The sequence below is a fragment of the Diabrotica undecimpunctata genome, chromosome 1 (genome assembly GCF_040954645.1).
Source record: "Diabrotica undecimpunctata isolate CICGRU chromosome 1, icDiaUnde3, whole genome shotgun sequence".
Lineage (NCBI taxonomy): Eukaryota > Metazoa > Arthropoda > Insecta > Coleoptera > Chrysomelidae > Diabrotica > Diabrotica undecimpunctata.
In genome coordinates this window covers 76,011,513-76,032,708 of record NC_092803.1, presented here as the reverse complement: position 1 = coordinate 76,032,708, position 21,196 = coordinate 76,011,513, and the positions used below count along the sequence as shown (strand labels likewise).

Here is a 21,196-nt window from a genome sequence, read left to right as displayed (position 1 = left end):
CTATAATAAACTGTTTCGGCTGTCTGTGTCCTGTACCATTCTTGGTACTGTCTTTGTAATGCCGCAAAAGAGTTCCGTTTCAATGAACGGAATTAATGAGCCTCGTTTGGCCATTTCATCTGCTTTTTCATTCATCTGCCCTTATGATCCTCGTGACCTGGTACCGAAGCTACATTAACCTTTCTACGATCTTCTAGTTTATTTACGGCATCCACGCAATCTCATACCACCTTAGAATTGACTTTTAGAGCGTTGCCTGGCTATCTACGAAGATGGCAATTGAACGGTGCATTCTGTTCTGACCTTCTATTTCTTCTACGTAGTGATAGATTGACGTTATTCCTGCCTGGAAAATTGTAACATCCGTAGATAGACTTATCGGGAAATATATCCCTTGCTTTGTTTCTACTATACCAGCTCTACCAACTAGAAAACTCTATATTGGATATACTAATCCATGACAAAGCCTATACAATGGCGGCCATTGTGTAGTGGCACCGGGCTAGACTAGCTTCTGCTAGGGTCCAGTTGACTCACCTCCAGCAGTTGGCATATATTGGCATCTCAGTAGCCATGAGGCCCACTTCCACAGCGGCTCTTGAGGCTCTGTTAGATTAACCTCCTCTACATCTTATTGTAGAGCACGAAGCGATGATGGCAGCCTATCGTCTCAACTGGATACTGACTGAAAATAAATGGGCGGATGGGCCGTTGTGCCATTTGGAGACATGCCATCGGCTGTTGTTCTGTCTCTCTATGGTACAGGAGAGCATAACCCCCTAATTTGAATTCTCATCCTCCTTCTTAGTTTAATTTTCTGATCGGGATAAGTGGATGGAATGAGAACGACACTGATCCATCTAAGCGGCCTCACCTGGTTCACGAATGGATCCAGAATGGACGAGCAGGAAAGTGCTGAAGTATATGGTAGCGGAACCAGATTTGAATCTAGCCAGGCTCTCGGCTCTCATCCATCAATATTTCAGCCCCAGATCTTTGCGATCCTGGTATGTACTAGGAGATAAAGTGCTCTCTTTCAAGAGCTTTGAAAGCGTCCAAAGTCAGTTATAAGGTAATTCTTTAGACTCAGGAATCTCCAGGTAGATTCTTGGACGACTGGGCCATTTGTGGAGGTATGAGATAGGCTAGTGTTTAAATACTGGGGCCATCCAAAAGTCTTACAGCCCAACTTTTCCTTCCAGATCGTATAAGATGCTCTCACATTTCCTCTGAAAGTGCCTGGCACTAGCCCATCAGAGATGGCAGATCCTTGGTTCGGCCTTTATGCAAATTAACCAAATGGGCCTGTGGCTGAGACTTGTGGCTTTCTATGAGGCCACAAGGTTAATAAAGGATTAGACGTTCAGAACGGTATGAAGAGCTCAGATTGTGAGTCCCTGCTGATAATAGCAGATATGGGAGCCTTAAGCAGTCTAAGCCCCAGAAACGTCGAAGGCTAGGTCCTTAGTCCGTATGATAAGGGTGATACAATGGATCGGTCTTAGGAGGTCTAACTTCCTACTGTTCGTACCTGCTAGGATCGGCTTCAGTAGCGATCTAAATTGCTGATGCTGCCAAACTCCAGGCGAAGTACTGCGAAGAATTAATTTATTTAACTGCCAAATGACAGAAAAACATATTATTTACAGATTATATTATTTGTTATATTCATTAAATTTTTTTAAACGATTTCCGAACCTGGGGTTCAAACATCAAAAACGTGTAACTTTGTGGTTTATGTTTAAAAAAGATATATAATGTAAATATATTGTTTCGTCACACAAAAACAGTTCAGATCAGATACGTAAGAGATTAAAAATATTCGCCATGTAAATATTTCACAATATTTTTCTTTGAGTTTATTTCTTCTGGTTATAGAATTTTCATGAATGATAATACTAAAGCTAACCTTCATTAAATTTGCAGTTTTTGATAACCATTTGTAAGTTCTAATTTGTTTTCGATTATTATTTCAACATAGATATTCACAGAAATGCAATTAGATAATAAAACACGTTTAGTGTTGTTTTTGACCTCGAATTCCAGATCCAAATGAATAATAAAGATATGCAACGTATTTGTATTGTCATGAGTGTGCCATTAAATTAAACTATTTGATAAGCGCATTATGAATTCATAACAAGATAACGCTTTTGATACAAAAGTTTATGTGCTTTGTTTTTTTGTAATTTTGTGACTATTTTCTCATGGCATCTTAGTTTTTTGTCAATTATACAATGTGTCCCGTAAGCTGTAAATATATTTTTCCTAAAGGTATTCCAAGATCATTGTGGAGTGTTGCATTTAAGACACAGAAAGGAGCTTTTATTATTGTTCTGAGTATTTTTAATTGGGAATTTAAAAAAAAAATTATGTTGAAGAATTTCATGCCGCTGCATACTCCATAATGTCGATTATGTAAATGAAAAATCTTGTTCTGCAGAGAGAATTACGGGTTTTTCCTTAGCTCCCAATATATTTGTTTCATCTTGAGAATTACCTGGGTTCTTTTACCTTGATATTTACTTTAGCTTTTTTACGTATTTGACCTAAATATTTAAATAAGTTACCTAACTACTTTTTGTATTTAAGGTTGAGTGGACTTTTCCTTGTTTAGATTGATTTTTCAGACATTGCTTTCAACAATTTAAGTATACGCTGCCTTATGGGTCTTCAACGCCCAATAAGAAAATTTATTAGTCGATACATACACAGGAGCCTTTTTTTTTCGTCTTTATAGAGGGGTGGTCTGGAATCTTCAAAAGACATCTCAGTCCAGGACGCCGCCTGACTAACTTTAGGATTCGTTCTTCGTACTCCCGGCGATAGTTCCCGAGGTACTTTAAAATGCCCTCTTGTCGCCGAGTCTACGCCGAACGCCTACCTGCTAAACCAGACCCTCCTCTGTCATCCAGCGATCCGGAAGCGGAATGGCCGCTGTAAGGCTGGCATCACTTCCGAATCACTACCTTTATTCATTCATTCTCCATTCATACACATCCATACTCTATTCATCAGCAAGGAGGCTCCCTGTCTCGTTCCAGGTAGCGCGTAGAAGACACTCATCGCTCCTAGTTCGGCATCATTCCATTCCCAGATGGGCATTTCCTCCTTCCCCACAGTCTGACTCACGCATTCTAACTCATACAGTGTGACCCACTTTTCTAGCTTCACCTTTCAGCATCATTCACTCTTACCTTTAGCGTTGGTCCAGCAGTCTTTCTTCCTCTTCCTTTTTTTTTCATCACTGCACGGATATAGCTGTGTATGTTAGTCCAAACTAATTTATTTTCAATCATTCTCTCAATCATTTCTCTCACTGTAACAAAATTCACACCTGTCTCTCTCTCCATTCTGTTCCTTTCCACTATCCATCTGCTGCAATCTAACATCGTATGTGTCACAGTGTTCAAGTATCCACAGTATAGGCATTCATCTGTATCAGCCTTTCCAATCCTATAGAGATAGGCCCTAAAACAACCGTGTCCTGTGAGCACCTGCGTCAGGAAATAATCCAGTCAAAGGAGCCTGAGGCCGATAAATCTGATGTCATCTGTACTGAAGAAATACTGCTCGATAGGCACATTAGGTATGGTGTATTAGCTGAATGTCCGATAGATCCGGGAAATATACGTATAGAACAGGATTATCTATCAAAATGGCACTGCACCTTCTCGTACAGAGAGTAAAGTACGTTCTGAAAAAATAAGAGGAGATGCTGGATGTATTTCTCGATATAGAGGAAGCATTCGACAACACCTTCTACGAAGCAATCGCCACGAAGGGCTATTCGACTAAAAGGAATATCCGAATAAGCTGCAAGTGGATATACTATATGATTACCCCAGTCAATGAGGAAAAAATCTGATAGTATTTGAAGGTTTTAAAAGGTATCGGAGGAGTAGCTCCTCCGATAGATAGATGAAAAATCCGTGAAGACAGCTGATTTTGTTTTGTTATTTTTTAAAGTAATCTTAAAAAGTAAAAAACATAGTTTTTGCCTATAAAATATATATATATATATATATATATATATATATATATATATATATATATATATATATATATATATATATATATATAGGCTAAAGCTAAAGGAAAATATATAGGAATATTTATAACTTCTAGAGAAAAATATCTCAAATAAAAGTTGTAGATCATAAAAAGCTCTGTATTTTGAGAGTTCTTTGAGTAAAATAAAATTCGTAAACAATTAAACGAGATAATTAAAAAATCACTTATTTTTGTAGTAGGTTATAAATGTTAATAACATTGTTTTTTTAAACAAACACATGTAATATGACTACTTAAAATTATGGCAGTTAATGAATTATTAAAGTATCCCAAATTTCAAACACATCACACACAGGTTTAATGTAAATTAACATTTTATTAAATTTATTGTTAAAAAACAGTTTGAAAATGGGTTGATTTATTAGCTTCTAAACATTTATAATAAATTTGATATTTTTTTATATCTTCTATATTTATAAGTAGGCTCCATAAAGAGCTGAATAAAAGCGTACTTTTCAAAACAAAACAGAACCTTCTATGACCAATAACAAGAAACAAACTGAGATACTGCTACGGACAGTTCTCCCGTTCACTGTTCACTGTTATTTTACGAGTACCATTCTTTTAAGAGGTTATAACTTTTTACTTTTTCACTGTGTCATCTTCTTCACTACCATCTATCAGTTGAATCATAAGATTTAGATCTTCTTTTACAATTTGTACAAATTTCAGATCTTTTAATTGATAAACAATGGAAATATGGATTTAAGGACAAAAAATGCTATCTGGTTTCCTATTGGTGATAGAAGGTCCTAGTTTTTAATGTTTGGTGTTTTGTGTTTTTTCACCAGCTTTTCATTGGACCTACATAGAAGTTTATACCATACAAAATGTCAAAGTTATTATAAATGTTTATAAGTAAAAAGTCATCCCTTTTTTAAACTGTTTTTTAATAACAAATTGAATATATCTTGAGTTTTTTTTAATATACAAAATAACTATAGAGTGACTGTTTAGGTAAGTAAAGTAAAGTTGTTTAAATACTCGCTCTCGAGAATAAACATATTCAATAACTTATAGGCTACTTGGTCTTTTTACACTTTTACACTTTAATAGGTAACTCATTAAAATTTTAATTTTTTCAAGAAACAGTTTTTATTGAGTTACGGCCCTTTTCATTAACCTTTAAAAAATTACGTGCAACTAAATAAATAGCTTGAATGAATTAACACGTACAAAAAATGTCTATAACCTCTATAAATATGATATTACAATAAATGTTCAAAATGACTCCCATTTTCTTTGATACACATTTGGTATCGTTTTAATAAGTAAAACCGAATGCGCTGAAAAATCATATTTTTCTAACGAAATTGATTTGCAGCTTTAATTATTTTAACTCTCAATTGTTGTTCGTCCTCTATTGTTACAGAATACACTTTCTCTTTCATAAACTCCCAAAAGCAAAAGTCCATGGGGTTAAGACCTGGACTTCTGGGTGGCCAAGAAATAGGTGCGTCAAGACCCCTTCCAATCCACCGACCAGGATACTGCCTGCAAAGGTATTCCCGGACTTCATTACTGTAATGTGATGGGGATTGGGTTATTTTACTGCATAACGCCTTGACATTTCCTTGACATTCACCTACGATATTCCCGATAGTTTATTAAAATCATAATTTAATCCGATCCAACTTACCCAAAGTTAAATGCATATCTGCCATTTCCTGAAATGTATAGGCCATTGTAATATCAAAATTTTTAATATTAATCTTATTCACATAATAAATGATAGCTTCAAATTATTGGCTATTATTGATGGAACTGTTTGTAATTATTGTATCCGTAGAAACTAATTGTAATTTTATGGCCAACTAGAAAAAACTAGTTTTTCGATAAAGTGATAAGAGGCAAAAAAGTTTTAAAAATAATGTGTTAAACTAATGATGCCACAAAATTTATTTGATTTAAACGTACTCAAAAGTTTGGTGGGATTTAGGGCTGCACACCCCCCTTAAAATTTATCTGTGCGCTTAGATTTTGTTGTTTATTTTGTATGAAAAATGCTTTCAGAACAAGAAAGTAACGTGTCCATTTCTATTACAAAATGTCAAGTAGCTTAGGGGATAATGCAAAAAAACAATTTTTATTTTGTAACTTCAAAGGGCTGTAACTTTTTTGTGTATACTTTTGTACTACGGTAAGTTGGATTCAATCAATTTATTTTTGTCCCCGGAATGCGTGATTTAATTTATGACATATCTTTTTGAAATACCCTGTATAATTACTTACTTTTTTCATGGATTGTTTGTTTTGTGCAATTGATGCTGTCATTAAAATTTGTGTTTATTTCTTTGGTAGAAACATTTTTTTTTTGGAAATGTTCGAAGTGGAAATTGAAACGTCAATAAACGTAATTTAACCTTTAATTGTGGCTTATTCCCATTTAAATAGTAATTTCCATCAATTAATAGAGTACCGGCATGTAAGTAATGTTTATTTAGTTGTTCATTTATTTATTGATTCATTACAGTTTAATAGACGATGTTACCAATTTGTGGGTCTTACCTTGTCTGCTTAAACATTTTATTATTATTATTTTATTCATTTATAAAACCACAGACATGTAATATTGGCATAATTACTGTAATTTATATAATTTGTATCACCTACCTATGTTTTTATCTTTATTAGACAACACCCTAATATGGGATTATTGTTTTCAGCATTTTAACTTTGTATCGTGACCTGAAGATGCTTTGCATATTGTAGAAAGCGAAACCGGTCGTCCGATTAGTTAAATTAAATTGATTGTGAGTAAGTCTAACTTATTATTTCTTTCACCTTTTAAATAGTAATTACTTTAAAATGCCACAAGAAAATAGCTTCAGAACAATATTTTTTTTTTAATATACGATTATATTTTATTTTTGAATTTTATTTGAGTATTGGTTTTGCATTTCTGTGATTGAATGACGTAAAATGTGTAAAAAATTATTAATTCAAAATAAATATACGTAGATTTTTTTATACACAAATACACAAAAGAAAGAAATAGAAACAAAACAACTGTCGCCCAACGTGTGAGGCAAAGCAGAAACATCAATACAAAGACAAAGTGTACTGGAAAATATATCTTTTCTTACAGGATTTCTCTAATTTTTTTTTCTCTGCCAAATTTCGACATTTATTTTTAATTTTTATTATTCAAATCATTTTCGCTTTGAATATCTTTTTTACATAACCAGATATTTTAATTTGATCAACACTCGTGGGGAATAGGCAAAGATAATATTTCAATTGGTTTTTACTTTCACATTGTACAGTTCAGAAAAAGAAAAAAAATGGAGACAGGATACAGCAAAAAGCAAAAGTAGACAAGAGAATGTTATAGCGAGGAAGAAATAGAAAATGTAGAAATAGAAGAAATAGACAAAAAAAATAGTATTACAGAAACAACTATCAAGGAGAGTAGAAATTTCAACAATGGATAGGATATGTCAAATGCTACAAATACAAGAAGAGAACAGTAGAAGACAGACAGAAGAAATTAAAAAAAAAATAAATGATAATAATCAAAGACAAGCAGAAAGAATAGAAAAGCGTATAGACGAAAAAGGTAAATGACAAGATCTAGGTTTTAAACAAATGGAACAGCGACGAGAACAATTTAAAGAGGAGGTACAAATATATTTACAACAGATGAAATATGAAATAGAGCAGAAAACAAAGGAAATTAGCCAAAATTTAGAAAAACATACCAAGAAACTACACAATTTGGAGAAACATGTAGAAGATAGAGACGAGGAAATAGAGGATAAATTAAAAAAAATAGATAATAGATAAGAAACTATTGGAAGTATATAAAGAAACAGCACCCAGTTCCTTTACTAGGAGGCTGAAAAATAGAAAACAAGGGTATGAAGATTTTGAAGAGAATCACTTTAAGGAAGAAGCAGCATTATGGTTCGAGAGTAAGCAAAGTTAGTAACAAGATTGGGAAGATTTTGAAAGGAAATTTTTGAGATATTATTAGGGAAAAGAGAAACAGATGGTCGTGAATAGTGAATTACAAAATGGGAAATATGATGAAAAATTAGGAATATCCGAAGAGAGATATGCATTACAAGTATACGTCAGTGGGCAATACTTAAATTATAATTATCCGGAAGAACAGCTATTTGAGTTGATAGCAAGACATTTTAACAATACAATAGAAGACTATGTCACCTTTCAAGGATATAGAAACATGGACAGTTTATGCCAGTTCTTAGCTGTAAGAGAGGCCCGAAGAAAAGAAAGAAGGACGATAGGCAACCGGAAAACTATGGGAACAATCAAACAAATCGCACACTAAAATACAGACCGGCCCGTAATGGCAATCCTTACCGATACAATGGATATAAAGATAATGGAAGACTAAGATATCTAAACAATTTTCATCAAAATAGAAATGAGCAGAATAGAAATGGATATCAGCAAAATAGATTTCAAAACAATGGGAGAAATTATAACAGTCAACCACATCAGCCAAATCCAGGACGGGAAAATTTTAATAGAGGAAACCAATATAACTACAACAATGGACAAGGAAGAACACAAAACAGAGAAATAAACAACCTACGTTTAATCAGGGAAGAAGATGAACAAGGACACCAAGAAATAGGCAATGTGGAAGTAGAAAACAATAGAGCAGGGCCATCTTTTCGGGAGGGCACTCACTAAACACTTAGATAAAATTGAATTCAGGAATATATACTCACCCTAGGGAATTTATCACTTTAGCGGGAAAAAAGATTGAAAACGTGTGAAATAATTTGGTTATGGTACATGGATATATTAAAAATAAAAAGATTAATATACTTTTGGACGCTGGTTCAGAGGTATCATTAGTTAATAAACAATTGATATATAATTTAGGACTAAGTTCTCAAAAGTATATATATATATATATATATATATATATATATATATATATATATATATATATATATATATATATATATATATAATATTTCTCGAATAAGGTTATTAAGTGCTAATTCAAAAAAGATTTCGACTACGAATAAGGCTATTATTTTGACATTGAGATTTAAAAATAAAGAACATTTGATAAATTGTTTTATAATTGAGGACATGAAAAATAATATTTTCATTGGAGTTGATGAATTGGATATGTATACAATGAAAATTGATTTTGAAAACAAAAATATAAAATTTGGAGAGGACATAATGGAAGAAAGTTTAAAGGAAGACGAAGAGGAATAGAAAGTCAGTGCAGCACCGAAAGTAGATGTTTTGACAATGCATATTGAATCTAATGGAATGAGAAATGTAGCATCGCAAACGATGGACACCAATGAAAGAGAAGAGGGGAAGAAGAGGAGGAGAAGAAATAGGAAGAAAGGAAGTGTAACGCCGATACAGGTGGACACAATTGTAGAAAGAGGAGAAGAATTGGAAATACTAGAGAAGATATTGGAGGAGAAAGAAACTGTAGTTAAAGTAAAAGAATCGGAGGAGGAAGAGAAAGACATTAAGTTTAATATGTGTATAAAATCAAGGAATTGCGAAAAGGTTCACATCAATGGTTTGTGAAGAAGAAATGACGTATGACTTATTGGCAGAACACACGGGAATAATCAATACAGAAAATAAAGTTGCGACGGAATACGAACACACGATTAAAATTAAAATCTTATCTAATTTCCGTTTGAAGACATATCCTATTCTGTTTAAATATAGAAAAGATGTAGGTCAAGAAATAGATAACATGTGAGGGATAAAATAATTGAAAGATGTGATTCACAATACATAAATCCAGTAGTCATTGTTAAAAAAAAGTAATGGTGAGAACATTGATAATTGAGAGTGTCCAATTTGAATAACGGTGTTTGTGCGTAATTGCTGCCAGTATATTTGAAAGTCCATATGTCATGCAAACAGCAGATTCTGTAAACAGCTACATATTAGGGCACATAGAGAATGGCAATATTAGGGGTATATTTTTTAACATTAATGATATATACCGTTATTTTGAATAAAAAAAAATTGTAGAGACATGTAGTCTTTAGTATTTTGGGTCTGAAAAAATTTTTTCTTTTCAATCTCAATTTATTTTTATATCCAAGGCGGGGAAGTTATTGTAGAAAAATAAGAATATAATGGGGTGTTAAGCCAAGAGAGCTTTTGGAATGAAAGAAAATGAAAGAAAAGATAGGCTTGGCAGGCGGAGGAATTTCCACCTCGCACGTAGACAGGTCGCCGCCGAGGATCTCTCCTCTACCACTCTTGGATCTCCCGGTGGGTATGTGCCGGGACACCCACACCACGCCTGACACAAGGTCAGGAGAGGTATGTACGGGCCCAGCTCGTTCAACCTCACCAGGCTCTTTTGAAATGGGAGTAGAGTGGTCCCACGAGAGTCTCGTCTCGGATACTAGGAATGTAGACCGGTGACCGTGTCGCCGAAGCGACCGTGTGCGTTTCTACCAACCCGACACCTCAAGCGACGGCTCTCCACCTCCCGATTCCTACCCATTAGTCGCCTCTTACGACAGGTAGGGCTTTCTGACCCCGGCCGTATTCTTATCTCCGCGAGCCGGACGGAGTATTAGGGCTGCAGTCAGAAGGTTGGCCGGGATGTTAAAGAAACACTCTTTTGACTTTTTGTCTAGCTTTCGGAACTGTTTTATTCCTTTTTCAAGACGCTGTAATATAGATAAAAAGAATATGTAAATATTTACAAAAGATCACAATTCGTCAGTGCAACCTACTAGTTGTTGAGATTATTTATAATAAGCTTTGACCCTCAACATTAATAACACATACATAAAATAATGGACAAAATAAATTCTAAAATTTTGGTAAGGATAGGAAAAGTTTGTTTATTTTAAGACATCTTTTGATGGTGTGGTTCTTGATTTCTTTTCAAAAACCAAGAGGCCCATAATGGGTAATTTTTAATTTTTAAACCTGTATTAATGTAACCTGTTATGCACACAGGTGTATTGTGAAGGGTATATGTATAAGTAAATATTTATTTTATTTTTGATGTTTTTCCAGTAAATAACAATAAATGTTGCTCAGTTTATCTATGTCAAACTTTTTATTTATGAAAGACGTACTAGATTTTCTATAACACGTGTCCAAGAAAACACGTTTTGAATGGTTTTTTTCTTTTGCCAAAATACAGGAATCTTTGAAATTAAACTTATGTTTCAAGGTTAATGCATGTTTTGTAAGTAAACATGCATTTATTTTATTGGTTTTTTATGTCACTACGATATGAGATCACACTACTGTGGAAATTACGAGATGATTCTCCGATGTATTGTTACAATTGGTACACGGTATAGAATAAACAACATTCGAAGACTCCTGTATTGTGAAGGGATCCTTTGTTTTTGTGTATAACTTAGATGCTGTTTTCACATTCCTAGTTGTAATTTTTAAGCCATTAAAATTTTTAAAAATGCCAGTATTTCTTAAGCTTACACTCTGTAAACTTGTTGCACAGTGTGTACCAACTAGGCAGAGGCAGAATAAGGAGAGATTCCTCATGCTTCTCTTTTCTTACGAATGCGTGCTCACTTAGTCTTTTGTACAGAAGGCAAAAAAGTCTTAAGCTATATTTAATAAATGAATAGTCGCTTTGTCAATAAAAGTTGTATCTTATGGTAGAAATGATCGATTGGTTAATTGAAGTATAACAAAAATATATTTAATACGCCTTAAGAAAGAATAACGTTTGCAGTGTATTTTATTGATTTTGTCTACCATAATTTCAATAACAATTCTAATAAACATAAGTGAAAAAAATCGTGATCCATAGTCGTTCCATCATTGTCAGGCATGTCATTGTAACCAAAGAGTAAATTCTTCTATTGTACCATTAGGTTCTTCAGCATTGTGTAGTAAGAAAATGATGACTGCACAATCTGAAACAAAATTTTGTTAGGTACTGATATTTGAGCTATTAATAAGTTAAGTGTCAGGTGTTTTTTTCCATTAATTAAAAATATTCTGTATGGCTACCCAAATGGATGGAAAACAAAACTAAAATTATTACTTGTGTACACCCCATTGATTGTACAATTGTAATTTATTTATTAAATTAGTAAAGGTTTACATCTGTTGTTGAAATCGAAAAATATTACCTCTAATTTTATTACAGATTTCCATACCACGTTTTGGCCTAATGCGAAGGTAGTATCTGCTGCTTTAACTCCAGTAAAAATGGTCGGGTTCTGTCACCCATACCATAACCAAAAACTTTTTAATGTGTTTTTTGTTACGTCCAGTGTACAGTTACAAAAGATTTTTTTCATTATTTAAAGAATGAAAAGAAAAAATAAAAAATAGAACCTGCAATTTTCTTCTTATTACATGATCTCTAGTAGTAGGATACTTAATATTTGACCATAGCTCCGAAGATGGCTTTGTAAGCCGAAAGCGATCAGCTAGGAATTAAAATATTTTATACATTTCAAAAATACTTCCCTTTTGATTTAGAATATTTAGAGTTTTAATTTGAAGTGATAGTTACTACTACAAAAACGATGGTAATTTTGGATGGCGAAATGGTTTTAAAAAGTATTAGTTAGTTATGTACCTAAGGCCAGTATTGCAGCCAAATGTTTTGAAATATGTAACAACTTGTACAGGTCTAGTGGGTGACTATACGTTTTTGAAATATACTTATTTTTCTACAACTAGTATTTTCCACCTGAAGGTAGTGCCTCTAAGTAATGCAAAATATTTCAAGTTTTCTGCTATAACCTTTTCAGATCAGGTCTTCATAAAACAACTCCGTTGTATAAATGTCTGGCGTATATCCTCTAAGGAAGGGTGTTAGGATTCTGGACTGGCCTCTGCTTATTTCCCGCATTACTTCAGTCCTGTTGTCACATGTCTGTTCAATATACATTTTGCTAATTGCTTAACTAGGTATACTTAATTAGTTTTAGATCCATCTCTATATCCGTTATAACCCTGCAGGACACCAGATTGTGTGTACTATGTCTCAACCTTCTTGTGGGCAGATGTTTACCAATAAGGAAACTATCGACCTGTATCTAAGTACCAGATGGTTAGAAGTTATTCATCCATACCGTACCCCAACTTTCATTTATATTGATACTGTGTACTGTTCTAACCATTACGTTACTCAGGTTTTTTGCAGTCTAAAATATCCCATTCCCGTCTCCCCTTATAACTTTGTATAAAGAAGGTATGTTCAGCAAGAGCATAGCTGCTATTGGTATGCCACACTATTGGAGCCGCTGTAATTTTACGGCAAGTAATTGCGCTTTGCTTATTTAAGGATGACACTTCTTTGCTGCACATTTGGCCACTGTACCATCTATGAACATATTATTCTTTGTTTTACTACTATGTTTTAAATCCAATACAAAATGTATGCTTTAACACCCCACATTTCTTCATAAATGCGCCTTACGCTTATTAAAATAATCGCCTACCTCTTAGTTATTCCTCCTATTTACTGCTTTTAAGTAATTTACGAGTCTAGTATTACCACGGGGTTCAAAGAAGTAGTGATGCCCAATACACGCCGTTGCTTCCTGATAACACCTCCAGCTACTCCTACTTAATTCCTATCATCAGCTGAAATGCCAACCTCAGTGGAAGGCAGGGTCAGGGCCGACGAGGAAGGGAGAAATAACTACTTATCCCTGAACAAAGAATATAGTTATGAAACCAACAGGTAAGCTTCGGAGTTTCGAAAGCTTATCTGTTGGTCGGAGGATAAAGAATTCGAGATAAGATCGTGGAATGTCGGGACTTTGAATAAACCTGTTGCGCAGAGAAACCTACTAAATGAACTATCTAAATACAAAATCAAAATATCTGCAATTTGAAACAAAATGTCTAGGTAATGAGATCAGAGACACAAGAACACACTTTATTTTACAAAGTGGTAAACCAACTGGTAGTAAAGAGCTGGGAGTGGTGTTCATAGTGGACAAAAAAAATAAAATGTAATATACCAGACTTCCAGCACTTAAGTGAAATAATGTGTAAATTACGAATTAAAGCTAAGGTGAGGTCTTTAGTATTACAATTATCAACATTCGCTGCCCTACTGAAGAAATGGACCTAGAAGAAAAAGAAATGTTTTATTAATATCTAGAGACCGCGTACAATCAGTCACCAAAAATGACATACAAATAATAATCGGAGACATGAATGCTAAGATTGGAAAAGAAACCGAATACATAGGAAAAATAGGTAAGCATTGCCTTCATGATACAACTAAAGGAAATCGAAGCCTACTAATAGACTTCGCAGCTAGCAAGGTAATGATCCTAAGCTCAACCTTTTCCCCCGAATCGTTCACATGGCTCTCACCGAATGGGCAAACAACCAATCACATAGATGATATGTTAATAGTCAGAAGAGCGGCATCAAGCGTAATAGATGCGAGAGCTAGGAGGGGAGCGGTATGCGGCTCGGATCACTATCCATTAAAAATAAAGTTTAGATACCGTATAAACAGACAGAAGAAGAACAAACACACAAAGACCGAAAAATTATTCACTACTTGAAAAATTCAGAAAGAGAAAAACGATTTCAAGAAGAATTAAATAGAGAACTCCTAGAATACAGGGCGAAGGAATATAGAAAGAATAGAATAGTAAATGGGAAACAGCTGAAAGAGTAATAGGAATTAAAAAACATCAAAGAAAAGAGCTTTGGCTTGATGAAGAATGTAAACAAACAACAGAGAAAAGAAATAAACTATATGTGCAGTATACTCAAAAAAGATCACGAGAAAGGTGCGTAAAATATAAAAAAGAACGAAGAAAGGCAGACAAAATATGCAAAAGAAAGAAGAGGAGATATTAAAACGACCAAATACTAAAAATGGAATAAGATTTTAATCAGAGTGAGACTAGAGGTGCATATAAATTTCTGAAACAACTTCTTTCTTCAGAGATGGATATAAACCGTGCACTAATCTTTTTTGAGTGCATATTTAGAACAGAGCAATTTCGACATAACATAAAAGAATTAACATACCCTCCCACAAGATACAAAATAATGGATGCCATTAAAGGCCTGACAAATAATAAATCTCCAGGTGTTGACTATATACCAGCTAAAATTCTCAAAATTGAAGGACACACACACCGATAGATTGATTTTATAAACTAATAACGGACGTGCGAAACACAGAAGAAATTACAGGATACTGAAAAAAGCAATTAAATTACCAATTAACATGGAGGGAGACAAACTCAGCTACAAAAACTATAGAGGCATATCCCTATTCTGTGTGAGCTGTTTACGTGGATCATAAACAGGAGATTAAGTCACTTCACAGAGCAAATTATAGGATAATACCAGGCTGGATTCAGACCAGGACGGCCTACTATTGATTTATAGCTATTTAACGTAAAATATATAATATCGGAAGCCTGGCAACACGATATAGAAATCTACCAAATTTTTGTAGATTTTCGTAACTAAATAGAGCCAGTAGTCAACGCAGATAAAACTAACGTCCTAATTCAAGCAAGGTAAAGACAAAACTTGCAAAATTTGACAATGGACGACAAATATCTCCTGGGCGAAAAATATCTCACATACCTGGGCGTATAAATAACTGAGGTCGGCAGTCGAGGAAGAAATACAGAAAAGAAGGATGCTTTGTAATAAAGCATACTTCTCCCTTTCGCAGGTGTCTGGATCCAAAGACATCCATAGGGAAGTTAAGTTCAAGATATATAAAACGGTCATACGACCAATAGCAACACATAATGTAGAAACAAGAATCATGTCAGAACCGACAATAAACCTTATTAAAACTTTTAAAAGAAAGATGTTGAGAAGGGTATTGGGATTCATTAGCGAAAATGGCCACAATGTACTTTATTTTAGTCAACAGCAGCTTTGTACTATTTGGGTTTAGACGACTTCTATTTATTCCTACTGCAAATTTTACAATTTTGGACTACCGGAGGCTTATGTTGGGACATTTATATTTCATTTTGTAACTAATTGTGCCACTAAATTTGCTGTGGGTAAAAATGATTAGATCATCCACATAGCCAAGTATCTGATATCTATCCTTGGCGAGTCTAGCTATCTAGCTAGCAACCCATCCATGACCAGATTCCCTAAAAGAGTATATAAGACTGTCCATAGACTTTAGCTACCTGCGCTCCCACACAGGTTGTGTATCCCGCAGTGGCAGTATAAATGAATGTCACACTACTCTTAGGGCGCTATTAGACAAGGCAACTGGTGCCGCCACCAAGTTGCTCCACTAGTGACTCAGTACGTCATGGGCATTTATTTAAATGTGACCTATTAGACTACGGCAACTGGTTGCGCAACCAGAAATTGTAGAATGGTCATGATCTGGTACCGAGTTGGGGCATTATGTTATATGTTTCCTAAGGCATTGTGTTATATGTCGTTCTGGTGACCGAACCCGGCCACCACAATGGTCATGATCTGGTACCGAGTTGGGGCATTATGTTATATGTTCACATACACACACATTAACATACTAGGTGATCAACCCTACCCCTAGGAACATGTGTATACCAATATAATAATGGGATCCACATGTTCGAAGATCAAACCGGTCACACCTCGCTAATCGAGGTGGTACCTATCTGCCCCTCAGGCTTTTCCTCCACCCCTCCTCACCGTATGACTAACGTGAGGAGGCTAATGATCTTAGAGTTTACTTAAGGTACTTTGGGTAATGAAGTGCCTTCCGTTTTTAGTAGTTGTGGTTATGCCACCTGACTGTAGGGGTAGCCTAAATGTCGGCTTTTCTTCCTATTTACTTTACTGATTCTATTTATTTGTCTTAACGTCGGGACTGAAGTCCCTAAAAAATTTCGTGTGTTCCGAGCGGAGAGTCCCCAGTCGTGACTAGCGGCTCTCCGATCGGAAGTGTTTGTGTGTGCTTGTTCGCTCAGCGGCTCAGCCGACGATTTGACAAAACGGATTTTGTTTTCCTCGTCGGCTGGGCGCTCGAAAGATCATGTTTGCCGCACATGGTCCTGATGCTCAGAGTTCGCGTTTTTTATGCCTGGAGGGCCTTTGCCTTATGGCATTGACTATATTATTATTCTTAACTTGTTTTTATAAATTCGTAACTGTATGTATTCGACATATAGTTTTTTTAACATTTTTCACTCGGTATATTAATTATCTCTGTTCTTTATGGCGATTAGCCACGGAACCAGATGATATATAAGAAAGATGAGTTTTTTTAATTTTGTTAGTGGCGTGGTTTTATTAGCTAGTGAGCATTTTTGTTATTTTTTTCCCTATCTACTTATGCTAACTTAACTATGTTATATGTTCCCTAAGGCATTCAGTTATATATTATGTTCTCTATTAGGCTAAAGCAACTGGTTGAGTTACCAATAGTTCATTTGTATATAATCAAATAATATTTTTCTATTTCCAAGCAAGAAATCAAAAATAATGTATTTTAATTTGTGTCTTGATAATAATTTTCATCTTGGAAATTAAACCTTTAAATACAAGATATTTTAAACTAAAATTGTGGTTTATTGCCATTTAATATAGTAATTAATATAATAATATAAGTAATATAGTTATATCATCAAAGCAATATTATAAAGAGTTTTTCAAAAAATAAATAAAAACGAACTATTAGACTTAATTTTCTATTATGACTTTTGTTCATATCATTTAAATTAATTTATCATTTTCTTACCCCAACTCGTGCGCTTATCCCAGGAACATTATCCCAGGATAAATTTCTTGATAATAAAAAGAATAAAACAAACTTAATAGACCTTCTCAAAACTGCTTTATCAGAATTGGGTTTTAGTGTCGACCAAGCTAAATCTAATATAGATACAGTCATTATCCGTTCTGCGCTTGCTGCATTCCAATTCTATGATTCTGTGACGGTCGAAGCAGAGGAAACTGACATTTTTATCTTGCTAATGACATTAGAAAGGAAGCAATCCAATGTTGTGTACCTAAAGTGTCCAATTTTTTTCAACTTTCAAACGAGTGTAAGTCACATCAATTATACTGTCCTTCAAGTTTTATATATGACGACGAACATCAGCCGCTTACAAGATCGACAAACTTATATTTATTAAAATTTTACAGAAACATTATCAGTTAGCTAGCGAAACAGCTTTATTTCTCAGTAGAGAAAGCAGAGCGATGTTTGCGTATTGTATATGGCAAATGTTTGTTCGTCTCTTTATATGGTGGAAATACAGATGACTCTCTGACAGCATGAGATACAAACGATTCGCCAAGACAGTGACCAAAAATACATTTAGCTTATCATCTGTTTCGCCAATCCAAGATACAGCTCATTTCCACGGTCTTAGAGTTTATCCCTAGGAAACAGTACGATCCTGAAGATGCTGAATTTCCATATTTTGCATGCTGAAAGAAGCATGGAAAAAATTTGTTTACTTTGGTCAAAACTGGTCTCAAAACGAAATTCTTCGTATTGGGTGATTAACGTCTCTACATTGAACATGACCTAACCATCTTAACCTATTCTTTTTCATCTTGGCAATAATTTTGGCCCTAGACTTTTCCTAATCTACTCATTCCTAATGTTATCCTTTTTTGTCACTCCACCCAACATCTAAGCATTCTCATTTCTGTCACATGCATTCGTTGTTCAGCTTTCTTTTTAACTGCCCAACATTCAGTTTCGTACATCACAGCTGGTCTTATGGCTGTTTAATAGAATTTTTCCTTCAACTTTATTGGGATTTTTCTATGACACAACACACCACTTGCTTCCTTCCACTTCGTCCATCCAACCCTAATTATACGGCATGTATTTCTCCATTACTCTGTAACACCGACCCTAGGTACTATTACTTTTCACAATCATTTCACCATCCAAATATATCATTCTATGTGTACTAACTCCATCTTTAAATGAGCATTCCAAATACTCTGTTATCGTCCTACTTAAGTTAAGGAAAAAGTTTTAAACCTTTTTCCTCAACAGCATGTCTCCACTGTTCCAGTTTTTGTTGGAAGTCGCTTGCACTATTTCCTACTAACACTACATCATCAGAGTACATTAAGCACCACGAAATATTACCCTGTAGTTTCACTGTTATTTGATCCAGAACTAATGAGAATAAATAAGGACTAAGCACCGAGCCTTTGTGCAATCCTATTTTCACATAAAATTTATCAGTCTCTCTTCTGCAGATGCAAGGGAAACTATGGAAGTATGTGTGGTTGTCGAAAAGCAGGCCTCAAATGTCCTGCAGTGTGTCTTAATTGTTCTGGTAAAACCTGCAGCAATATCTTGGAAATATCAAAATTAATCGAAAAATTCAAAGAATTCAAAGATAATCCACAATGATGCCAATTCTAACTCCCATTCTTCCGCAAGCATTCACCTTCGATACTCAGTTAGATCCGGAACCACAGCCTCGACACTCAAAGAAAATGAAAAAACAATAGATGGAAAACAACTTTTTAAATATATAATTATGCTCCATATTATCTCGCCTGGAAATTGTCAGTGAATTTGGCCTAATGGGGAAACCACTTAAAAAACACGCCTCAAGACTACCTCATAGGTGGTCGGGAAAAAGGTCGATAATAAATTCATAATAACATAGAATGTTAAAAATATTATAAATTATATGAATAAAAAAATATATAATAGAAAACCAAGCCTAAAAATATATAATAGAAACCACTTAAAAAACACGCCTCAAGACTACCTCATAGGTGGTCGGGAAAAAGGTCGATAATAAATTCATAATAACATAGAATGTTAAAAATATTATAAATTATATGAATAAAAAAATATATAATAGAAAACCAAGCCTAATGGTTCGTTTTTATCGTATTCTTATCAGTATTAAAGAACCCGGTCAACTTCGGATAAGCTGTAAAACCCAGAGAAATTAATGAAATTAAATAAATTTGACCAAAAAAATTTATAAGGCCCAAAAAATTTAATCAAAAATTTTTATTATTTTTGTTTATTATTTATTTTTTGTTTTACGATAAAAAGTAGTAGAAATAAAGTTGTAGACAATTTAATTTGCTACAAATATTGTCTGAAAAAAATTCTGCCGAGTTGATAGTTTATGAGATACATCGTGAAAAACCTTTGCACCTTTTTTCAAGATGGCTGCCTGGAGAGAAGGGTGGCGACCCCACAAACTTCTTACCCCCAACATATTAAACAAATAAAATTGCGTCCTCTCAAAAATGCAACTGTAATGTAACTTTTCAATAAACTATTGGTTTATTATAATATAGAAATCACAGTGTATTAAAAGTTCTATTGGTTTTTTAGAAACCAATCTTTTCCGTTGTATTTAAGTCATGACTTATAACTCATGATTTATTCATTCACTTTGAATTTCCAATTGAAAATTAAAACAGATGCAAAGAAAATAAAACTCTAGTAAAAAACATTGAATATAGAAATATTTACATAAAAATATGTTATACTTCATAAAATTCCAAAACCTAAAACTTGTCGCAAATTTTCTTAATTTTCTTTCATTTATTTATTTATGTTAAATGGTGCGGAGTAACCTCTAGATACGCCACTGGTGCAAAAGTACAAAACTACGCCAATAAAGTTTAATATTATTTACCTTTAAAAAGACTTCCAAGGATAAATTGAAGAATCCAAGAACTTGGAATTGTATTGGAGTTTGAGTTCTGTGAATAAAAAATATTAGATCTCTTTTCAAGCTCTTGGGAGCATCCACCCAAGGATATGAGTAGACTGCCATGGGAATATTCTCACTCTACAAAAATTGAAAGGATTTATTTTTTATTTTTATTTAGAAAAGCATATTTGTCACGATGATAGCTTAGGGATTTCGAGGGAAAATATCGTGATAATGCAATTGCTTTTAACTGTAGATTATATTACGGTTTGATATGGTTAGTTTAAAGTTGTATTTCACTCATTTCCTACGCTTTGTTTGTTATATGTAGACTTCGGCAAATATGCAAATAAAAATGTAGAAAATATGCGCATAAATATGCACGTGTTTACCCGAAAGTATGCAAATATTTTACAAAATATGCATACAAATAAATAAAAAAATCGTAAAATAGTAACAATTTTATTTAAAAAAAAAAGTGTACATAACTAAATATTTTCTACTATTCATTAAGATTTACATTTATTTTAAGT

At 34.0% G+C, this 21,196-nt stretch overlaps 1 protein-coding gene across 2 annotated transcripts in view; it reads right to left on the bottom strand.

Annotated features, from left to right (window-relative positions):
• Positions 1-11,758: 11,758 nt before the first annotated feature.
• LOC140450752 (odorant receptor 10-like) overlaps positions 11,759-21,196 on the bottom strand; it is a 72,472-nt gene continuing 63,034 nt past the window's right edge. For both annotated transcript variants that reach the window (XM_072544426.1, XM_072544431.1), the window contains exons 6-7: positions 20,646-20,801; positions 11,759-11,954 (exon numbers count right to left, since the gene is read on the bottom strand). In XM_072544426.1, coding sequence (XP_072400527.1) covers positions 11,898-11,954; positions 20,646-20,801 — 213 coding nt within the window. In that variant the 3' untranslated portion in view covers positions 11,759-11,897. The remainder of the gene's footprint in view (positions 11,955-20,645; positions 20,802-21,196) is intronic.